This window comes from Dipodomys merriami, unplaced genomic scaffold (genome assembly GCF_024711535.1).
Source record: "Dipodomys merriami isolate MVZ:Mamm:240054 unplaced genomic scaffold, mDipMer1.0.p SCAF_67, whole genome shotgun sequence".
In the NCBI taxonomy this organism is placed as follows: domain Eukaryota; kingdom Metazoa; phylum Chordata; class Mammalia; order Rodentia; family Heteromyidae; genus Dipodomys; species Dipodomys merriami.
Genome location: NW_027206257.1, coordinates 82681 through 103466, shown reverse-complemented (window position 1 = coordinate 103466; position 20786 = coordinate 82681). Strand labels below are relative to the sequence as shown.

Sequence of the window (20786 nt, the reverse complement as noted above, 5' to 3'; positions counted from 1 at the left end):
CTTTCCAGGCTGGCTTCAAACCAGGACCCTCAGCTCTCAGACTCCTGAATTGCTAGGATTACAGTTCTGAGCCACCGGCACCTGGCTGCAATCTTTTTTTTTTTTTTTTAACTTGAATGTTTTTTATATCTCTTAGATATGGAGATCAGTAACCTCGGCTGCCCTCATTTTTCTTAGCTATATTTTCTTTCTCTTAGCTCCTTCCTTAAACAATTACTTTTTATTTATTTATTTTTTATTTAATTTTTATGTTTTGTCAGTCATGGAGCTTGAACTCTGGGCTTGGGTGCTATCCCTCAGCTCTTCAGCTGAAGGTAAGTGCTCTACCTCACCACTTCTGGTTTTCTAGTAGTTTATTGGAGATAAGAGTCTCACAAACTTTCCTGCCCAGGCTGGCTTTGAACCAGATCTCAGCCTCCTGAGTAGCTAGGATTACAGGCATAAACCACTGGCACCTGGCCCTAAAACGATTTTTGTAGGAATTTCATCCCCTATCTGGTAAGAGGAACAATAATTTCACCTACTAATAAGTAGTTTGTCACAGATAGCAGTCTGTGAGTATGAAGCCTGGCATGTAATAACTGCTTACTGAAACAGGCATTTCCTGCAAGGGCAGAAAGAGAGGGGGTCAATGAATGGGATCCCAGGAGTACAAGGCATCTCTTCCCTGATCACACTAAGAGCTCCCTGAGGACAGGGATACAATCTTCAGATTTATTACCCCACATGGACAATAGGCTGATTCTATACATGACTGATGTCACAGAGATCTTAGTACTCAGGATACCTCCTCTGTGTCAGGACAGGAAGGAAGGAAGAGGACAGGGGGCCTCATAGACAGGAAGCTCTTGAAGCAGCTCACCACGTGACAAAATGAAGACAAGAGTGTAATGAGGAGACCATCACGTCCTCTGGAAGCTTCTCCCACCAGAGGTTAAGACTCCAAATATCAGCTCTGAATTTTACCAGTCTTGAGATTGGTCCTCATGGGCCTCAGTTTCCTCATCTGTACAGGGTGGAAAATTATTGTCTTGGTCAAATACGAGGACAGGGGAGCCCTTTTCCAACAGAAAGGAAGAGATTTTTTTTCTGAAGGTAAAAACTAAACTCCTAGCCAGCTACTAGTGTTTCACACCTGAAATCCTAGCTACTCAGGAGGCTGAGATCTGAGGATTATGGTTTTCAACCAGCTCAGAAAGAAAGGTAAGTCCTTGAGTCACATAACTTCAAATAACCACCAAAAAGACAGATGTGGAGCTGGGACTCAAGTGGTAGAACACTAACCTTGAGGGAAAACAAACAAACAAAATCAAACAAAAAATCTCCTGGCCTTGCATGTAAGACCTAGCCCTGCATTCAAGCCATAGGACCAGCAAGAAGGATAAAAGGAGGGGAAAAAAACCTCTTCTTAAACAAGAATACAACCTAAGAGGCTTTCAGCTGAATGCAACTAAAATAAAAATGGGAGAGCCATTCGTTTTCTGAGGATGACTATTTATGAGGCCAATTTCATTTTCAAGTGATAATGAGTCCACACAGCAGCCTACATACAGCCTAGAGTCCAGAAGAGAGGGAAAGCACCCAACCCGAACTTTGTGGAAGCTCCACAGACACCTGTGGCGCTTAATGAGAGCAATAATCAGAGCGATCATCCAAATCATGATCAAGATAAAGTGTGGCAGAGGGGAGGAGAGACATGTAGGTGGAAAGGAATAGCACTTAAGTTTCTTTTTATTTCCTCAAGAAAAACTTCTGCCTGGAATAGATTAATTCCATCTACATATTAATGTGAATTACTAATTAATGACTTGAAAATGCTTTCAACACAAAATGCTAAGCAAATGCTTAAAAATAACGAGTCTCTGGATATGTCTCCAAAAGAAATATGCTAGCTTCCTTAATTTTCTCTCCCTTTTGTAACATTTAAAATGTTATGGTTTGAAGGAAATGGAAGGGAACTATGGAAATTCACTGAAAGCACAAAATCAGGAAATTAGAAAGCCTTGTCAGGTAACTAACTTCCTTGGAGCCCCTATGAACACTCTCACTGCACATTCCCTGGTGCACAAAGTGCTGTTGCACACATCTGAACTGCAGTTCATTCTTGGGATGCTTAAGCACAGATCATGTCTTGCATGTCTTCATAGCCCTGCCACACAACACTGTACCAGGTGCACAGCAAACAGCCAATAATGTGTTACATCACCAGGCCTTCTCAAAAGAGATGGGCATGCCTAGCTACTCAGGAAGCTGAGATCTAATGATAGAAGTTCAAATCCAGGGCTGGATTATACTCAATGGTGAAAAACTAAAGCCATTTCCTCTTAACTCAGGAACAAGACAAGGATGCCCACTCTCTCCACTTCTCTTCAATCTAGTATTAGAATGCCTAGCTACAGCAATAAGACAAGATGTGGACATAAAGGGGATCCAAATAGGGAAAGAAGAAATAAAACTCTCCCTCTTTGCAGATGACATGATCTTGTATTTAAAGAATCCCATAGACTCCACTCCCAAATTACTCAAGCTGATTCAACACTTGGCAAAGTAGCAGGTTATAAAATTAACCCCCAAAAATCAATGGCCTTTCTATATGCCAACAATGAGAAAAGTGTGGCTGAAATTAGGAAAGCAACTCCATTTGTAATAGCCCCACAAAAAATAAAATACCTAGGAATTAACTTAACCAAAGAAGTGAAGGACCTCTATGATGAAAACTTTAAAATCTTGAAAAAGGAAATCAACACAGAACTTAAAAAATGGCAAAACCTCCCATGCTCCTGGATTGGCAAGATTAACATCGTGAAAATGGCAATACTTCCCAAGGCTATCTACAAATTCAATGCGATACCTATCAAAATTCCACCCTCATTCTTCAAGGAAATAGAGGAGGCAATCCAAAAATTCATATGGAACAATAAAAGACCCCGAATAGCAAAAACGCTCCTCAACGGAAAGAACACTGCTGGAGGAATATCAATACCAAATTTCAAACTCTACTATAAAGCCATAGTAATCAAAACAGCTTGGTATTGGCATAAGAACAGACCTCAGGACCAATGGAATAGAATTGAAAACCCAGAAATGAACCTACAGACCTATAGCCATCTAATCTTCGATAAGGAAGCTAAAACAATAGAATGGAAGAAAGACAGCCTCTTCAGTAAATGGTGCTGGCAAAATTGGTTAACTACATGTAGAAAACTAAAGCTAGATCCTTATATATCACCCTGTACCAGAATCAACTCCAAATGGATCAAAGACCTTGAACTCAAAGCAGACACTCTGAAAACATTACAGGATGGAATAGGAGAAACCCTAGGTCTCCTTGGCTCAGGTCGAAATTTTCTGAATAGAGACCCGGAAGCACAACAAAACAAAGAAAGGTTGGACAAATGGGATTGCATAAGATTGCAGAGCTTCTGCAGGGCAAATGACATAGCTGGCAAGATCAATAGAAAGCCCACCGATTGGGAGAAGATCTTTACTAGCCATACAACGGACAAGGGTCTCATATCTAAAATATACTTGGAACTCAAAAAATTAAACCACCCAACAACAAATCCTCAAAGAATCAACTGCCCAATAAATAAGTGGGCGAAAGACTTAAAGAGAAGCTTCTCTGAAGAAGAAACAAGGATGGCCAATAGACACATGAAGAAATGTTCAACATCCCTAGCCATAAAAGAAATGCAAATCAAAACAACATTGAGATATCACCTCACTCCAGTTAGAACAGCAAAAATCAAGCACTCTAACAACAACAGATGCTGGAGGGGATGTGGACAGAAAGGAACCTTACTTCATTGTTGGTGGGAATGTAAACTTGTTCAACCACTTTGGAAAGCAGTATGGAGGTTCCTCAGAAGACTTCACATAGATCTCCCCTATGATCCAGTAATCCCACTTTTGGGCATTTACCCAAATGTTTACAAACAAGACCACACTAAAGCTACCAGCACAACTATGTTTATTGCAGCATTATTTACCATAGCTAAGATATGGAACCAACCCAGATGCCCCTCAGTAGATGAATGGATCAAGAAAATGTGGTATATATACACAATGGAATTCTATGCCTCCATCAGAAAGAATGACATTTCCCCATTTGTTAGGAAATGGAAAGGTTTGGAAAAAATTATATTAAGTGAAGTAAGCCAGGCCCAAAGAAGCATAGGTCCCATGGTTTCCCTTGTTTGCAATATCTAGTATAGGTATGAGTCAAGCGGAAAAGGTCAGATAATGTGATGTTAGGAAAATGAACCCTTAAATATGTATTTTAATGTTTTCGTTTCTTTCAAAAAAAAAAAAAATCCAGGGCTGGGAAGGTGGCTCAGTGGTAGAACGCTTGCCTTTCATGCCTGAGGCCCTGGATTCGATTCCTCAGCACCACATAAGCAAAAAGAAAAAAGTCGGAAGTGACACTGTGGCTCAAGTAGTAGAGTGCTAGCCTTGAGCTGAAGAGCTGAGGGACAGCACCCAGGCCCAGAGTTCAGGCCCCACAACCGGACCCCAAAAAAACAAAACAAAAAAAAAATCTAAAAACAGAAAAGAAATTCAAATCCAGCACAAACAGAAACATCAATGAGGCCCTTATCTCTAATGAATCAGCAAAACCCCAAATTGGAGGTATAGCTTAAGTAGTACAGCACCAGCCTTGAATGAAAAAGCTAAGGGACAGCACCCAGGCACTGAGTTCAAGCTCTAGTACTGGCACAGAAAGAGACAAATGGAGGATGGGGGGAGTAAAGTTTTAAAAAGAATGAAAAAAAGAGATTCTTGACATTGGAGAACTATGAAGGTCCATGGACTAGGTGATCAAGGTCAAATTGACCATAAAAATACATCAACTTTGTGCTAAGAATGGCATATACTTCTCTAGTTTTCTTCTCCCAAACCCATGTACTTCCATCTAAAATAAAAAACACACAAGATGAATCTCAATGGATTCTAAGGCATGTCTGACTAGGGCTACTCAAAACCATCCAAGCTGCCCCCAAATAAGGGCAGTGTCAGAAGCTGTCACAGCCAAGAGGAGCCCCAGGTGCCCTAGCAACTCAATGTGAAGAGGTTTCCTGGAAGGATTTCACAGAAGTAGAAACAAGCCTGAGAAGACCAGAGCCCAGCTAAAGGCTCACAGACAGAGCAGGAACCACAACCTTCCCTCAAATCCTCTTGATGAAGATATTCTCACTGACAAGGCCTATGTAAATTTGTCATTGAATGCAAATCCTCCTTCTCTTGAACACAAGTCCTGTATAATTTGGCACTGAACCACCTCATGGACCACAGAGCACCATGTAGCAAGAGTCAAAACTGAGGCCCAAAGCGGGAACCAGTGGCTTTCCAATTTCTAGTTTAACATCTGGTGCTCTAGTGAGGTTGATGCTTCCACACTGGCCAGATCCAAAACTCTCCTTGCTATCCTGGACACACCAAGAACCAGTTTAGGACTCTTGAATAAATTTCTGTCAAATCCCAGCTTCTGGTCTTTGCTAGCATTGTGGCTGGTGTGGTGCAAGGACATATGTGTAGAAAGTGGTTTGGTATTTAGCTACATGTCCTTTTGCCATGGGTCACTATGCCAGGGCTACACAGAAAGTCCATCCCTCCCTGGCAGGGTAAAGATCCAGACATAAACAAACAGCTTCCAAGGGGCTCGGAAGGTGGCTCATATATATATATATATATATATATATATATATATATATATATATATATATATATATATATATATATGTGTGTGTGTGTGTGTGTGTGTGTGTGTGTGTGTGTGTGTGTGTGTGTGTGTGTGTGTGTGTGTGTGTGTGTGTATGTATGTATGTATGTATATATATATATGTGTGTGTATGTATGTATGTATATGTATATGTATATGTGTATGTATATGTATATGTATATGTTTCTATGTATATATGCTTAATGGCCAGATGCTAGCGGTTCATACCTGTAATCCTAGCTACTCAGGAGACTAAGATCTGAGAATTACAGTTCATAGCCAACCCAGGCAGGAAAATCTATGAGACTCTTATGTCTAACTAGAAAGAAATGTAGAAAATGGAGGTGCAGCTTTAGTGGTAGAGCACCAGCCCTGCATGAAAAAAGGTAAGTTTACCATTCTTGTACACATGAAAACATTCAGGTCCCAGGCCACTCAGCTATAGAAGGACAACTGGGAGTTGTGAATACAAGCTAACTTTAGAACTCAGGGCTTGGCTCTCACCCTGCTACACTCCCAGTCAAAGCAGACTAAAGAAAGATGGAGGACCTCAATAAAACCATCCCTATGGCCATGTATTGTGGCACTCAGGAAGCAGAGGCAAGAAAAATACTAAGAGTATGAAGCAAACATGGGCTAGATAGATGGATCCTGTCTTAGAAAAACAATCCTTGTGAACAGGAGAAGCCTAAGGACTATGGAAACCTGTCATTATTAGCTCAATGAACAAAAGGATAAACTTTTAGAAAGTAACCAAGATCCCTATATGAAACTGTGGACACAGAGGCCTCGCTTTGCCATAAACTGTCTTTCTGGCCTTCATTCCTTTATCATTTAAATGGCCCAAATACCACCTTCTGGTTGTTAAGACAACTTTGGTGAGATCACTTATGTGAAAAGTTCTTTGAAAATCTCAAAATGCTGTATAAATTGTGTTATTAATCAGAATCCCTAAAAATTGTCTGAGTCAAGTTGCTAAAATTCATTCTCTCAAGTCCCCTTTACAGGGGTAGAAAAGAGGTGAAAAGAGATGAAAATAACTTGCCTAAAGTTCTAACACTGAGAAGGAATGTTATATACACGGCAGGAAGTCTGGAGTGCCATTTGCTCTTCCTGCTTTCCAGTCCATCCCATTCACCACTGTATAATTGCCACAGCACCTGACAGCTGTCCCAAGGAAAGCCAGGTGGGAAGAGGTATGGGTCAAAAACCGAAAAAGCCCCACCCTATCCTTTCATCCTACGATAGTCCTCGGGCTTAAACACAGGGGCCTGCCTGGGCACTGGCCCTGAGCTTTTGTGATCGAGGATAGTGCTCTATTACTTAAGCCACAGCTCCACATCTGGCTTTTTTGGTGGTTCATTGGAGATAAGAGTCTCCCAGATTTTGAACCACGATCCTCAGATCTCAGCCTCCTGAGTAACTAGGATTACAAGCATGAGTCACTAGCTTCTGGCTCTGACAAGCCCAATTTTAGCTGTACTCTGCTGGTATGGGAGACAGGGAAAGCTCTACTTTACAGGCCAGGAAACAGAGGGTCCAGGGAGGTTAAATGTCTGGCCTCCTGAACTCAGTCAAACACAGCAACGAAACAAGCCAGGCACCCGTGGCTCATGCCAGTAATCCTGAAAGATTGAAATTGGGGCTATGTCCATTTTACAACTTACTAACTGCTAATTCTGCTTCTGTAAACCTGCTTGCGCTAACACTGACTCTTCCCTTCCCAGAAATAAGTTAAAAAGTTACAAAGTTCAGATGCAGGCCCAGGGACAAGGTCTGCAAACATAGATAAAGAACAAAAGAGTATGTTCTCCTGAATTCCTGTGTAAAAACTCATGGCAGGGGGCTCAAGACAAGGACCATCTGGCGAGCCCAGCAAACTAGGTCAAATGTCAACCAATCGCGAGCCTGGAACTATGTGGACTCCCCTCCAGAGAAGCCTCCCCCTAGGGAACCAACTAGTTTTCAAGAAGTGTCACAAAAATTCCCGTGCATTTGATTTTTAAGCTGAACCAATCCTGGGGAGCCTGGGGTCTTATGCTAATCCTGTGGTTTTTGTCTTTAAAAGTGTCTGTAACCACTGCTCAGGCTTCCAGTCTGCCTTGGACAGAGAGCCCGTTTGCGCAAATGCCTAATAAACTCTTCTTGCTTGTTGCATCTGCTGGTTTGGAGTCTTGGTTCTTGGGGTGCCCTCCCATTGAAGAAAGCATCCCAGTGAGTCTGGGGTCTTTCAATCCTAGCTACTCAGGAGGCTGATATCTGAGGATCAGGGTTCAAAGCCAGCCTGGGCAGGAAAGTCTGTGAGACTCTTATCTCCAATTAACCACCAGAAAACAGGAAGTGGGCTGTGGGTCAATTGATAGAGCAATAGCCTTCAGCTAAAGAGCTGAGGGACAGCGCCCAGGCCCAGAGTTCAAGTTCCACCACTGACCAAAAATCAAAACAAAAAAAGAAGTGATGAGCTAAATGAATAGACATATAAATTATATATCCTCCTCATTATGATTCTTACTAGTAGTATTTTATGTTGTGTCTTCCATCATCTAAGAAAGCTGAGGAAAATTCTGCATTCACAGCTACAACTTCTCAAAAACCCAAGAAAAAGAAGAAAAACTGGGGCTGCTTTTTGTTTGGCCCTTCCTTCTCCTATCTCTATTCAGCAGAGGGCAGCAAACAGGAAGTATGGAAAGATCAAAGAGTGAGAAAGAGAGCCACATGGAGAAAGAGCTACACATTGATAAATACACACCCACCCACACACAGCAAGCAGAATTGTTTAGCTTCCTCTAGCTTTCAAAGTATGAACATTCCACCTCCTCCAGCTAGGAAGGGCGGGGGATGGGGGAGGGAGGGGATGTTGGAAGTTGAAGAGACAGAAGCTCTTTTTCAGCTCAAGAGATTTTCAGTGAGCATGCATATGAGAGAGCGGCAACTCTCAAAGCAGGGAGAGGAAGGCAGCCACAGAACTGACAAGATAATTCTCAATGAAGACAGCTTTCAACTACTCATCTTGAGGCAACAAGGCTGGCAATCCTAACACCCAAGCTCTGCCCAGTGAGAAACTGAGGCCATGCCATTGGCATCTCAGCCCAGGGGTGTCAGAGAGTGCTGATCTACAGGATGCAGGGTCAGTGCTCCACAAGGACAGGGCTAGAGTGGCAAAGGGGTGGCCTTTTGAGGGTCAAGTCTAGTCCCCACGATATTGGCAGGGATCCGGCATGGACATCTGTCAGCCTCTTCTCAACTATCTTTCCCACCCCCACAACCAGGAGTAGCCAGCCTCTCTGTGTAAATGCTCTTTCCATATGACCGGGGTGGCCCAAACCCATCCCTAGCTCTAAGGTAGGATAAGTCACCCAGCACAGCCCATCTTCCTGACTAGTGTGATTGTGAATGAATCCTATCATAATAAACACATCAGATCCAAAGTGGACCAATAAGATTAAAACAGATCATGCTAAGATAATAGGAAAAGACATTTCTTGTCTTTTCTACAGAGGCCACAGATACAGATTCTCTCCTATAGGTTCTGCATATGGATATAATATCAGAAAGCGTTATCATATTTTACCACCAAGGTGAGAAGGGATGAGAGGAGGACAGAGTGCTCAGTCTAAGATAAAGGCAGAACCAAGAGAACTCAGAGAGAAAAAGCCCATGCCCTGACAGTCCCACAAACCTCCAGATCATACCATACCTGAAGCCAACTAGAGCTAGTGGGTCTTCTTAATCATTTAAGCCTGACTGGCTCAATTTATTACTTGCATCTGATAGTGAACTGGCCCTACTTTCTATGCATAGCAGCGACAGTGCCACATGGCACGTGTGATTTACTTTCTCTACTTTCCTATTGAAGTCCTTCAGGTTATTATACTTTCCCTTACTTTAAAAGTAAATCCAAGCATGGTGATTCAGGCATGTAATCCTAGCTACGGAGGAGGTAAAGAGTGAAGGATCAGAGTCAGCCTTAGTCAAAAAACCAAAACAAGAAGTTTGAGAGACTTCATATCAACCAATAACTTGAAACAGTGGGGCATGCTTGATATCTCAGCTATGGGAGAAGCACAATCGCATATGTTTATCTTTCCCAGTGACAAAAGGAAGCAACAAAATCACATTGCAGGCATAAAATGAGATCCTACCTTGAGAATAACCAATCCAAAATAAGGCTAGAGGCATGGAGTAAGTGCTAAGCTCCTACTTAGCAAGGGCAAAGCCCCAAGTTTAATCCTCAATATAACCAAATTAAAAAAAAATTATAAGCCAAGTGCATATAATTCTAGCAACTCAGGTGACTGAGAGCAGGAGGACACAGTTTAAGGCTAGCAAGGAAGCTGGGCGCCAGTGGCTCACGTTTGTAATCCTAGCTACTCAGGATGCTGAGATCTGAGGATCACAGTTCAAAACCAGCCCAGGCAGGAAAGTCCGTGAAACTTATTTCCAATAAACCACCAGAAAAACGGAAGTGGCACTGTAGCTCAAGTGGTAGAGTGTTAGCCTTGACCTGAAGAGCTGAGGGACAGCACTCAGGCCCAGAGTTCAAGCCCCACGACCGACAAAAAAAAAAAAAAAAAAAGAAAAGAAAAGAAAAGAAAAGAAAAGAAAAGAAAAAAGGCTAGCAAGGGCAGAAACATTCACGAACCCTCATCTTAAAAATTAACCAGCAAACCAGCACAAGTATATTTATTGCAGCATTATTTACAAAGCTAAAATATGAAACCAACCCAGATGCCCCTCAGTAGATGAATGGATCAACAAAATATGATATATAGAGAGGGGGGCAGAGAGAGAGAGAGAGAGAGAGAGAGAATGGAATTCTATGCCTCCATCAGAAAGAATGACATCACCCCATTTGTTAGGAAATGGAAAGACTTGGAAAATATTTTTTAAGTGAAGTAATCCAGGCCCCAAGACACATAGGTCCTATGGTTTCCCTTATTTTAAATAACTAGTATATGTCTAGGACAAGCAGGAAAGGTGAAAAGCTATGTACATACGACCATATAAGATGATGTTAAGCAAAAGGACCACCAAGATAGGGACACAGTGATTTTTCCTTTCTTGCTATTGTTTTTAACGTATTTATAATGTACTATGTTTTTTTTGTTCTCCTCCCTGTTTTCACTGTATTTGATTCCAGTGCCCTGCATCTCATAAATACATTTTTGTAATTTGAGGAGGGAAAGGAAATAATAAAATGCTTAAATAAGGATACAGGTTGACCCATTGTAACAATGAGATGTAGAAGACACAACTTCGCTGGGAGGGGGAGTTGAGGGAGGTGGAGGGGGAGCTGAGGGAGGTGGGGAGGGAAGGGAAGGTAGGGGATAAACAAAGGAGGAGGTAACAATAATGTTCAATAGGAAATGTACTCATTACCTTACTCATGTACCTGTAATCCCTCTATACAATATTTGTACAATAAAATACATATAAAAATTACCAGAGGGGCTGGGAAGGTGGCTCAGTGGTAGAGCACTTGCCTTGTATGCCTGAGGTCCTGGGTTAGATTCCTGAGCACAACATAAGCAAAAATAAAAAAGCCAGAAGTGGAGCTGTGGCTCAAGTGGTAGAGCACTAGCCTTGAGCTGAAGAACTGAGGGGCAGCACCCAAGCTCAGAGTTCTGGCCTCACCACCGGATCCCCCCCCCCAAAAGAATAACCAGAATCCAGGAGCCAGTGGCTCACACCTGTAATTCTAGTACTCAGGAAGCTGCTATATGAGAATCGCCATTCAAAGCCAGCCTGGGCAGTAAAGTCCATGAAACTCTTATTTCCTATAAACCACCAGAAAACCACAAGTGGCTCTGTGACTCAAGTGGTAGAGCACTCGCCTTAAGTTAAAGAGCTGAGGGACAGCGCCCAAGCCCAGAGTTCAAGCCCCACGACCGACCAAAAAATAAAAAATAAAAAAACAGAGAGAAAGAGGGGGGGGGGAGAGACTCTGCAAGCTGGACGTGTGGATGAAGTGGTAGAGCCTGGCCAAGCAAGCAAATGAGCAAATGCATGGCACTGAATTCAAACCTCAGTACCACAAAAAATAATATAAAGAGGCTGGAAAGAAAATTTACAAAAATGGATCTGCAAAAAAGTCAGGTATCACTAGCTACTCAGGAGGCTAAGATCTATTGATCATGCATGGTTCAAAGGCAGCCCATGTAACAAGACCATGAAACTCTGGTGTCCAATTAAGTACTAAAATTGGGAGGGAACCTACTGGGAACCAGATATGTGGCTCATATGGTACAGCACTGGCGTTGAGCAAAATCAGCTCAGGGACAGCACCCAAGCCCTGAGTACAAGCTCCAGGACTGACATATGTGTGGGCACATACCCACACAGACACACTCACACACACACACACACAAACACACAAAAGGTAGGGTTGTGTGTGTGTGTGTTTGTGTGTGTGTTTGTGTGTGTGTGTTGGGTGGGGAGGTTCCAGCAACACATGGTGTAATTAAGTACTGGCTACCAAAACTGCAGCATGAAAATTTGACTCACGAGGGAAAGTCTTTGCAGCAGAACACAGATGACTTGAAGAGCATTGCGTTCATGTCTGCATTCCTCCTGTGAGAACTCGAGTAAGTGATGTCCCTTTTTCTGCCTGTTTCCATAATGGACTAGTGACTTCTCAAGCACCTCCCTCCCACTTTAACACTCACTCAGCAAAAATCCATTTTTCCAAGTGCTACAACATGTGCTGTGTACTTAAAAAACACACTATGTCAAGATATCTTCACCTACTGAGGCCACGATGCATTTCTTGGCCACAGGAACTACAAGAGACTACATCCTTTCCCCATTGAATTGTACATGCTACAAAGGTTACAAAAGCTACCTCCATTCCCCATGCCATTGTGGTTGTTGGAGAAGCAAAAGTCTCATTCAAGTCTTTCTCTTTCTGACTATGATCCAAGTACAAGATGCAGAAGGTCAGGTATACGCAAAATACAAAAGACATGCACACAACTGGGTCATACAGCTCAAACGTCATTAGAAGCAATTAACTGGTATAGGACATATTTCCAGTTAACCAAGTTCACTTCGAGGTATTTCTTTACATGGCTGGCTTTCCTACTTGGTTTGCAGCTTTCTAAGAAGCCAGCTGTCTGACCACTTGAATTCAGAAACCCTAGAAGCATTATGTGTCCTTTATAAATCAGATGTCTTGCCCAGTTCCAGAGATACACTGAGGATGAACTGGGTGGCAGTTCTGTGACTTACATTCTAACAGATGACAGCTAAATGCTCTTTTAATCTTCAGTGGAGGAATCAAAGAGTTGAGGACTATTCAAATAGTGGGCATGTTGCCCTCAGATAAACTTCTCTCAAATCCACAAGGAACCTAATTTTCTTTAGGACAAAAGTCCTGTCAAGACTTCCTTCCAGAGCCTCTGTGGTTAATTCTGCCAGGAAGATCAATGAGGAGGTACTGTTGGAAAGTTCTCAACAATTACCAGAGTGACAGACTGATCTTAGAACCAACTGTCAATGCTTCATAATGGTGCAGAGTGCTCCAGATAGCAGATTTCCCAGACAGCAGCATGATGTGTTACATGCATGCTCAGGGATAGTGTGGAATGAGGACTGGAAGAAAGTCAGCCTCTTCCTTCGAGGCCAGCTGCCATTCAAACAAGGATCTAACTGGGAAGGCCAAGCCCAGGGCTCTGCCTCTACAAAGAGAATAGAACACGAAAGGGCTGTGTGGAAATTTGGCAGGATCTTCCTGAAAGGCAGCAGCTGAATGCTGCATCCTATAGCACCTAGAAAAGCCTATCATTGCAAAAGAGCTGTTTGCTGCACCCAGGAAGGAGAAATTTTCTGTAAAGGAAGAACAACCAGTTGACAAGACTTGAAACACCCATCCCATTCACCACTTCGTCCTCCTCCTCTTTATGCTATTCCAGAGAAAAAGAAATTAAACAAGAATTAAAACTGCCCCATGAGCTATCCACACACTGCAGGTCAGAGTTCCAAGGAACATCCATCCAGCTGTTGCTCTCCACTCTTTCTGCTCCAAAGTCTGCTTTATTCAATCAAGACCTTCTTGTACATGTGAGTAATTTTCTTTGAAAGCTCAGGCCAAACTGGCAGTTAACCTTGGCCTCCTCTCTACACATCTAGGTCTATAGGAAATGAAAATCAGAACTTCTTTGGCACCTGCCTTAACTGAAATATGACAACTTTCTTTAGGCAAAGGCAGCCTGTCAAGAGCTCTTTTAGACCTGGTCACAGCTATTCCACAGGAGACGTGCACTTGGGCAGGACACACCCCCTTTGCCTGGGGCTTTGCCACTATAGAACCCCTGAACCTAGGGAGGCTGTCAAAGACAAAAGCCCAGGAAAAAGCAGTAGCTCTGTGTGCACTTACTAATCACATCACAGAATGCTGGCAACCGAACCAAAAGATGGAGTTGGTGGATGATAAGCACATACAGAAAGTTAATGACAAAGCCTAACACAGCTCTGGCCTCTTCACCCTGATACTGGTACAGGATAGGAATTGAAGGAGATTTCAAGAAAGAAAAACATACAAGACACAGAATTTAACGGGGAAAAGGCTAGGCTGGCTATCAGGGTTTGAACTCAGGGTTTAGGAAAGGCCATTGCTAACTTTCCTCAGTTTCTGAACAGTTAATATGTACCGTAAAGATCAAGCCAACTCCTCTTGGATGGTTTGCAACAATTAACTAGAGCAATTGTTAAGCTCCAATTGATCCACCTTGTGGCAAAGAACTGTCTGTGCTCAAGATACCAGAATGGCCAGGCAGCAGCCTGACACTGAGGAGAAAGGAAAACCCATCAACCTCAAAAAGTCAGCCTCTTCCCTTGAGGGCAGCCAACAGTCAATTCTGACCCTGATATGAACATTACCCACTTCCCATGGACCACAAAAATCCCCTAAGCATATCTGAAATGTCCCAATATACAAAGCAATTCAAGCATGCATAGATTTGCCAGGAGATGAGAGAGGTAGAGTGATGTGATTGAGCAGGAAAATGTTAATCCAAGCCAGGAGCTGGAAACTCACACCTGTAATCCTAGCTACTCAGGAGGCTGAGATCTAAGAATCCTGGTTTTAAGCCAGCCCACCCAGGAAAGTCTGTAAGACTTTTATCTCTAATGAACCACCAACAAGGCAGAAGTCGAGCTGTGGATTAGGTGGTAGAGTACCAGCCATGAGTGAAAAACAAGTAAAGGACAGCACCCAGGGCCTGAATTCAAGAGCCATGATCTGAGCATGCACACACATGCACATGAAGAAAAATGCCAATTTAGTCCATATGCATGTACACACACGTGAGACATGAGTGAGTTTCAAAGAGGCAAAAACAATTATTATCACAGTTTGGGCTACAAGATATATCTCATCTTATCAGAAAGAAGTAGAGAAGGAAGGTATGTGGGATTCTGCCCTCAGGGGACAGCACTCTGGGACATTTTGGGGGATCCTTCCACCAGGACACCTCTATACTCCGGGAGGGTCAAAGGTGGCATGTTCCTCAAGAACCAGAAATTGACTTTTCACCCCATCCAAGGGACCGGAAGTTCCAAGAGGATCTTTGCACTCACTCCCCAAGGAATTCACAGGACCTGACACAAAAATAGGACAGCGAAAGAATAGGGAAAAGGGGCAGGGTGTTCCACAGGTCCCTGTGCAAATGGCAAAACGTGAAAGGGACTGACCTGAGTAAAAACAGCAGGATCACCAGGTGGGGGTGAGGGAGGGGAGCAGAAGTGATGGGGGAACCGGTCCTACAGAAAGCCTCACACCCTGGGGATACCGGCATGTGCAAAGAGGGTACTACTCAGAAAGAGAACGCTGGACCAGGTGTGACCACAGGAGAGGGCAATGGAAAGGCGGACAGACTGTAAAGTATGGAAAATAGAAATAAGACTACATAATTGGCACTAAGAGCCCTGGGTTCTAATTCTGACTCTGCAGAGTGGACAAATCCCTGTCCTCAGAGCCTCAATTTGCCACATCTGGGGGGGGTGGGAATGGAAAGAAGGGCAGACTCTTCAGGGGCTGCCTCTGAGGACACTGACAGGAGGTTGAGGAGAGAGAAGGAGCTGAATGTCTGAAGTAAAACCAGAGAAGGGGGGAGGGGGGCGGGAGCATCCCTAGCCCCACCACACCCAAGGCACTCACCTGTCCAACCACGGGGACCGCTGCTGCTCCCGACCTCCCTGGGATGCTGTCAAGCTGCCGCTTGGTACAGAGCCCACATAGCCCCATGTTGGGCAGGAAGATCAGGGCCGCCAGTACCAGAGCCACTGCTTGCAGAAGCCACTTCTCCTTGCCTCACAGGGGACAGTCAGCCCCACCCCTCCTGCTGGCCCCTTTGCGCAGCCCGCTCCAGGCTCTGTGCCCATGCCCATGCATGCGGCAGCAGCTCCAAGAGCAGGAGTGGCCGAAGGCGCTGGCCCAGCTCCAACTGAGCTGCACTACCTCTAAGTCACCACCGTGGGGGGTTATCTCCGCCTCCAACACCAATGTCGGGCACAGTGGAGCCACCAGGCCTGCAACACCCTCTTACAGACTTCCTAGCACACACCTGTAGATGTTGACCTCCACCTTTCATGAAGGGTTTCAGTCTACCCGGGGGCAACCCTGACATCCAACGTTAGGTCTCCCCCCTCCTGAGCGGGATATCCCGCTCTGCCCCTGCTCCCCTACTGGGAGGAGCTGTGAAAAAGTGTAGGAGTTGGGTTGTTGGGCGCTGACTGGTGCATGCTGAACCAACTGGGTGCCTTTCATCATGGGACCTCAAGCTAATGAGGCCAAAGCCTTGAGCCAAGGGGTTGTGAAAGAAGAGTGGATCCCCCAGGCTAGAGGCACTTGTATATGGGTCAACATGTTTTTAACGTATTTTATTAATTAATGATTGATTAATTGATTGTGTGTCTATGTGTGTGCTGGTACTAGGGCTTGCTGTCTTGCTTAGTTTTCCACTCAACCACTTTAGCCACACCTCCATGTCTGGCTTTTCATTGCTGTTGTTATTTAACTGGTTAAAGGAAGATAAGGTTTTTTGCCCAGACTGACTTTGAACCACAATCCTCAGATCTCAGCCTCCTGAGTCGCTTTGATGACAGGCATGAGTCACAGTGTGTGGCTTGTTTTTAATATTGTTTAACAAACTGCTTATTCACAGACTGTGTCTCCAGTTTCCCACCTAATCATCAGAAATCTTTAGCCCCCATTTCCTTATCTACTAAGTAAGGAGGAGTGTAATGGTGTGATTTCCAGGCTGGAACAGAGATCTGCTTAGCCAAAAGCAAGCCTGAAAAAACATGTGTCTTCTGGATCTCCAGTGAGTCCTCCTCCTCTCTTTGGGCTCACCAAGCTCTACTGACACATTCCTGGAGAAACCTGATCTCCTTGCACAAAAGAAAATCTCCCCTACCCCACTTCTTACATTTTATGTGTGTGTGTCTGTGTGTGTGTTCATGTGCATGCACGCACTTACAGCTAGCACTCTATTACTTGAGCCACAGCTCCATTGCTGGCATGCTTGCACGTGTGTGTGTGTGTGTGTGTGTGTGTGTGTGTGTGTGAGTGTGAGTGTGTTTATGTATGCTTATTTGGAGATAAGAGTCACTTGGACTTTCTTGTCTAGACCAGGTTCAAACCAAAATCCTTCAACCAGAGGTTCCTGAGTAGTTAGGATTACAGGCATGAGCCAGCACACCCTGCTATGTGTACTTTTAACATTGGCTTGCTTATTCAAGGGCACACCATTAATGGCTGCTGTGTAACACTTGACATTGGGCTTTCCGATTGGGCTGTAAGCCTCATGAGGAGGACCATGTGTACATTTTGCTATTTCTTGTTTGGTTTTAGTAGCCTTTATTTTTTAGAGCAATTTTAAGTTCCCAACCAAATGGAGAAGGTACTTAAATGTTTTTTATTCCTCTACCCCTCCTCCCACACACACTCATGAAAGCATGCATGCTAACATTGATGAAAGCCACTTTTGGCCTTTTCTGTGATCAACTGAAGAGACTCACTGACTTTCCTGCTCTGGCAGGCTTTGAACCCTGATCCTCAGATCTCAGCCTCCTGAGTAGCTAAGATTACAGGCTTCAGCCACTAACACTGGGTGTCTGTGAGATTCTTATCTCACTACATTATTAACTACAGTAATTAACATGTTATTATCCAGAGCTTTATAGTGAACATTTGGGTTCACACTTAGTGTTGTACATTCATTGGCTTTGGACAATTGTGTAATGATATGTTCACCATTGCAGAATTGTATGGAGTTTCACTGGCCTAAAAGAAAAATTCTTTGCAGCCAGGTGGTTTTGGCTCTCACATATAATTCGCAGTGGGACTGGTTTACACCTGTAATCCCAGCTACTAGTCCAAAGACAGCCCAGTCAGGAAAGTTTGTAAGACAGATATCTCCAATTAAACACCAAAAAACCAGACAGGGCTCTGAGTTCAAGCCCCATGATCATCAACAACAACAACAAAAAAAATCCTTTCTATTCTTCCCTCTTTATTCCTCTTCCTCCTTCCCCAACCCTACCTGTGGCAACCACTGATCTTTTTATGGGGTACATAACTTTTTTTGCTGGCTATATAATTTTCCTTTTATAGCATGTCATACAATTGGTAGCCTTTTAAGAATTAGAATCATTTATTTACAAATTGCATTTAGGGTTCTGCGTGTGTGTGTGTGTGTGTGTGTGTGTGTGTGTGTGTGTGTGTGTGTGTGTAGGCAAGCACGTGCACTGCGTTTGTGTGTGTGTGTGTGTGTGTGTGTGTGTGTGTGTGTGTGTGTGTGTGTGTGTGTGTGTAGGCATGCACGTGCATGTCCACCAGTCCTGGAGCTTGAACTCAGGTTCAAGCTCAGGTCTTTGAGCTTTTTTTGTTCAAGGCTATCACTCTATTCTACACTTGAGCCACAGCTCCATTTCTGGTGTTTTAGCGGTTACTTGGTTATAAGCATCTCCCATACTTCCTGTTTCAGCTGGCCTCAAGCCATGGTCCTCAGATCTCAGCCTTTTGAGTAGCTAGTTACAGGCATAAGCTGCCAGGTCCCAGCTCTTTCAAGTCTTTTTTTTTCTTTTTTGGCCAGCCCTGGGACTTAAAATTGGGGCCTGGCCACTGTCCCTGAGCCTCTCTGTGCTCAAGGCTAGTGCTCTACCACTTGAGCTATGTAGCACCACTTCTGGCCTTTTCTATATGTATGGTACTGAGGAATTGAACCCAGGGCTTCATGCATGCTAGGCAGGCACTCTACCATTAGCCACATTCACAGACCTCTTTCAAGTCTTTTATTTAAACTTCTGGGGCACAGTCTTGCAAAGCAGGATGGGAATTAAAGGGTCAGACAGAGACCAAGACTCTAGAGTCTGTATTTAGTGGCATTTTAGCTCCTACTTTGAATAAAAATAATAGACTTTCAGGGTATGCATTTGAAATGACCTTCAGGGAATTGCCTCTCTGTCTCCTGGAGTCTACTTTGTTATTTCCACAATACAATGCCAATTAAATCAACCAAACCTGCCAACTGTAAAGGGAAATTATTCAATCAAAACACTGCAAGAGGGGCTGGGAAGGTGGCTCATAGTGGAGTACTTGCTTTACATGTATGAGGCCCTGGGTTCTATTCCTCAATAGCAAATAAGCAGAAAAAGCTGGAAGTGGCACTGCTGAAATGGTAGCGCGCTAGCCTTGAGCTGAAGAACTGAGGGACAGTGCCCAGGCCCAGAGTTCAGGCCCCATGACCGACCAAGAAAAAAGATACTGTAAGATGCCTCAAGGAGACTAGTCCCTGAAAAACCAAACAGAGAAGGGTACAAATCTCAAATAAATAGTCTGTGTCTTTGGGTAGGTACATCAACCAGTAGAGTCAGCTGCAGACATTAGGTATATAAAGAGAACCAGCCTCTTGGCCTTATCACAGAATTGTCAGAACTTAGAAAAGAGAGTGTTGCCTGTTAAATTACTTTTCATTTCAGTATGAGGAAGAACAAAGTACAAATTAAAGATAGATGTGGAGTGCCAGTCAAAAGAATCTTCCTAGCAATCTGAATTTCTTTAAGAGTATCTCCCTTCCATGGGCACCCCTATAAATGAGGGAGTTGGATATTATGCAGGACCCAGTCCTGCATGTTAGAATCTCATAAGGACTTAAAAACCTTGGATATAGTACTGGGAAGGTTGAACCACCTTAGAGTGCTTGCCTAGCATGAATTAAGTCTTGGGTTTGATTCCTTAGTATTATGTAAATATAAAGCCAAAAGTGGCACTGTGTTTCAAGTGGTAGAGCATAGCCTTAAGCAAAAAGAAGCTTGACAGTGCCCAGTCCCTGAGTTCAAGCCCCAGGACTGGCAAAATAAAAGCCAAAAACCCTGGGTGTTAAGCCGGGCACTGGTGGCTTAACTCATACCTGTAATCCTAGCACTCAGGGGACAGGGAACTGAGGATGGTGTATCAAAGCTAGCCAGGACAGGGAAATCTCTGAGACTCTTACCTTCATTTAACCAGCTGATAACCAGAAGTGGAAGTGTGGCTCAAATGGGAGAGTGCTAGCCTTGAGCACAAAAGATAAGGGACAGTGCCTAAGCCCTGAGGTCAAGCCCTAGTACCAACACACACAAAACAAAACAAATCCTAGTTGTTCACCCTCTATCCCAGGCCAACAAATCAATAAGGCTGGAACTTGACCCAGCTATCGCCTAGTGATTTCTCTCGATAGTCATTTTTAGAGGTCACTGCCCCACCAATGGTTTTCTGAGCTTTAAAACACCACTAGGCCTTCTCATTTAAGCAGTAGGTCAGCTGACATTCCACTAGGTCGCACCTTCCAGCAAACTTCTATGGGACCAGAGAGATCGTGCTCTGGCTCTAATGTCAAAGGATATACAGAAAGCCGTGCATGGTGGTCTCTGCTGGTAATAAGGGGTCTGCCGTGGATGAAAAGATTGAATTTGTTGGATAGCAACTGGCTGGTGAGTGTAGGAGCCACAGAAAGATAAGACTGGTCCTTGTTAGGAAACTGTGGCCAGGAAAGTAGACAGCTCCAATCTAATCAGAACTGACTCC

The 20786-nt window shown here is 43.8% G+C and overlaps 1 protein-coding gene across 1 annotated transcript in view; it reads right to left on the bottom strand.

The window, feature by feature from the left end:
* Positions 1-15962, bottom strand: part of LOC138815792 (protein FAM114A2-like) — a 71934-nt gene extending 55972 nt beyond the window's left edge. Inside the window, exons 1-2 of the mRNA XM_070005152.1 lie at positions 15876-15962; positions 15508-15592 (exon numbers count right to left, since the gene is read on the bottom strand). Of these exons, the coding sequence (XP_069861253.1) occupies positions 15508-15592; positions 15876-15962 (172 nt within the window). The remainder of the gene's footprint in view (positions 1-15507; positions 15593-15875) is intronic.
* Positions 15963-20786: the final 4824 nt, after the last annotated feature.